The sequence below is a fragment of the Pinus tabuliformis genome, chromosome 8 (genome assembly GCF_031772625.1).
Source record: "Pinus tabuliformis cultivar Carrire ecotype Pingquan chromosome 8, CPIR1, whole genome shotgun sequence".
Taxonomy (NCBI): Eukaryota; Viridiplantae; Streptophyta; class Pinopsida; order Pinales; family Pinaceae; genus Pinus; species Pinus tabuliformis.
The window spans coordinates 909,679,769-909,681,511 of NC_142294.1; the positions used below are offsets into that span (position 1 = coordinate 909,679,769).

Genomic DNA, 1,743 nt, shown 5'->3' on the forward strand with positions numbered 1-1,743 from the left:
AGTAGTGATGTTGAAATATTGGCTCGAGAATGTTTGTTCGAGGAGAAGCTAGTGGGGTAGAGGATTCAAGGAACCTTAAAAATTATTTGACTTCAAATTTAGGGAAGCTATCGGGAGTCCTATCTTTCATTTATGCCAATGATAGATAGAAATGAAGGAACTCAAAAAGATGCATCCTATGTCAATAATAAGAATATGATCTTTGAAGCTCTCAAAGAAAGATTGAACTTACAAAAGGAGAAACAATTGGAAAATGGAAAGTTTAATGATTCTCCCCTTCTTACGAAAAGTCATTTCATGAATTTACTTTCTTTGAAAAAACGTTAGAGGTCCAGGTCTAAGGCTAGTGGAGTCAAACTATCCCCTATGGAAGAAAATGCAGAAGAGGGGATTGTACGCTTCGAACATGAATATTTCTTGCAGAGCGAAACGTGGTGGATAAACAAGTACCCATCTATGAAATGGAGGCGTTATATAATACGTGTCATGCTGCATGTCGTTCGAATACTAAAGCTTATCTAATAGAACATACCTCAGACAACCATAGGAACCTATATATATACATCATTGTGTCAATGGAGCACATTATGTTGCAGACTGTTCGGAATTGAATAGATATATCGATCAGTGAAAAGGGTGATCCCAGAGAAATAGGTAGTTAATTATCAGGTAGGAAAAATGAGTTCGGATGACGCTCCCATGTCAGAAGAAGCTCAAATGAGGCTCAAACGTGGAGCCATGAAAGGAGGGCTCAGCAGCAAGGAAGGTACCCGTGAGCCAACAGACGAAGAAGTCAAGGAGAAAGGGCTCATGCCCAAGGAATCCCAGGTGTAACTAATTAGCCTTATTCTTTTCTTATTCTTGTTCTGGATCCTTCAATTACTTCCTGTATTCTGTGTGTTTTGAAATTGTACGTCATTGAATGTATGATTTATTGAGCAGGAGCGGCTGATAGAGGGAGCAAAGAAGGGACGGAGCACAAGAGCTGCTCAGATAGGGAAGGAAGGATATCAAGAGATGGGTAGAAAAGGCGGGCTGTCCAGGATGGGAATGTCTGGTGAGGAGGCAGCCAAGGAAAAAGGAATCGAGATAGACGAGTCCAAATATAAAACCAAGTCTGAACTCTCTGAGGTTGCCAAGACTCCTCAGCCACAAACATGATAGCCGCAATCTATTTACGACTATATATGTAATGTATATATATAATCTCGTATATGTGTGGCATTCGGCTCTATACCTCACGCAATTTTGAATGCATCACCCTGATGATAACGCAACGCCAGAATTTTGCACGGCTTTTATGGCTGCCATTTTGCGAATAGTTATGCATTGACAGAATTTTGGATGGCTTGACATTTACAGCAGCCATATTGTGAATAGTCGATGAAGCTCCACTTTTATACATATAAAGACATAGCGATTCTAGCAACGTATCTTCCGTTTTGTTTGTGATTGCGTCTTTCCTAATCCAAATAAGTGTTTAATCTATGTTACATTATTTATTATTGTTAAATATCTCTTAACCCTATTTATCATTGATGTTTCTATGGGCTAAATATTTACTTCAGAATCTTCAATTTTGGTCTTAACACTATTTATCATTGATGTTTCTATGGGCTAGATATTTACTTTAGAATCATCAGTTTTGGTAATAACATGACAGTTATTATTGTTGAATATCTCGTTAAATGGGGTACGCTCATTTGCTATAAATGTACAATATACTGAACGGTGATTGGGAAA

At 38.2% G+C, this 1,743-nt stretch overlaps 1 protein-coding gene across 1 annotated transcript; it reads left to right on the forward strand.

Moving 5' to 3' along the window:
• The first annotated feature begins 607 nt into the window (after positions 1 to 607).
• Positions 608 to 1,213, forward strand: LOC149238493 (em protein H5-like). Its single transcript, XM_089366996.1, has 2 exons — positions 608 to 828; positions 943 to 1,213. The coding sequence occupies exons 1-2, from the start codon at positions 679 to 681 to the stop codon at positions 1,159 to 1,161; spliced, it is 369 nt and encodes a 122-aa protein (XP_089223122.1). The 5' UTR covers positions 608 to 678; the 3' UTR covers positions 1,162 to 1,213.
• The last annotated feature ends 530 nt before the right edge of the window (positions 1,214 to 1,743 follow it).

Bases quoted from the DNA above. Each gene is read 5' to 3' on its own strand.
- LOC149238493 (XM_089366996.1), top strand. From the start codon at position 679: ATGAGTTCGGATGACGCTCCCATGTCAGAAGAAGCTCAAATGAGGCTC. The intron at 829-942 runs GTGTAACTAATT...TTTATTGAGCAG, and splicing joins TCATGCCCAAGGAATCCCAG to GAGCGGCTGATAGAGGGAGC.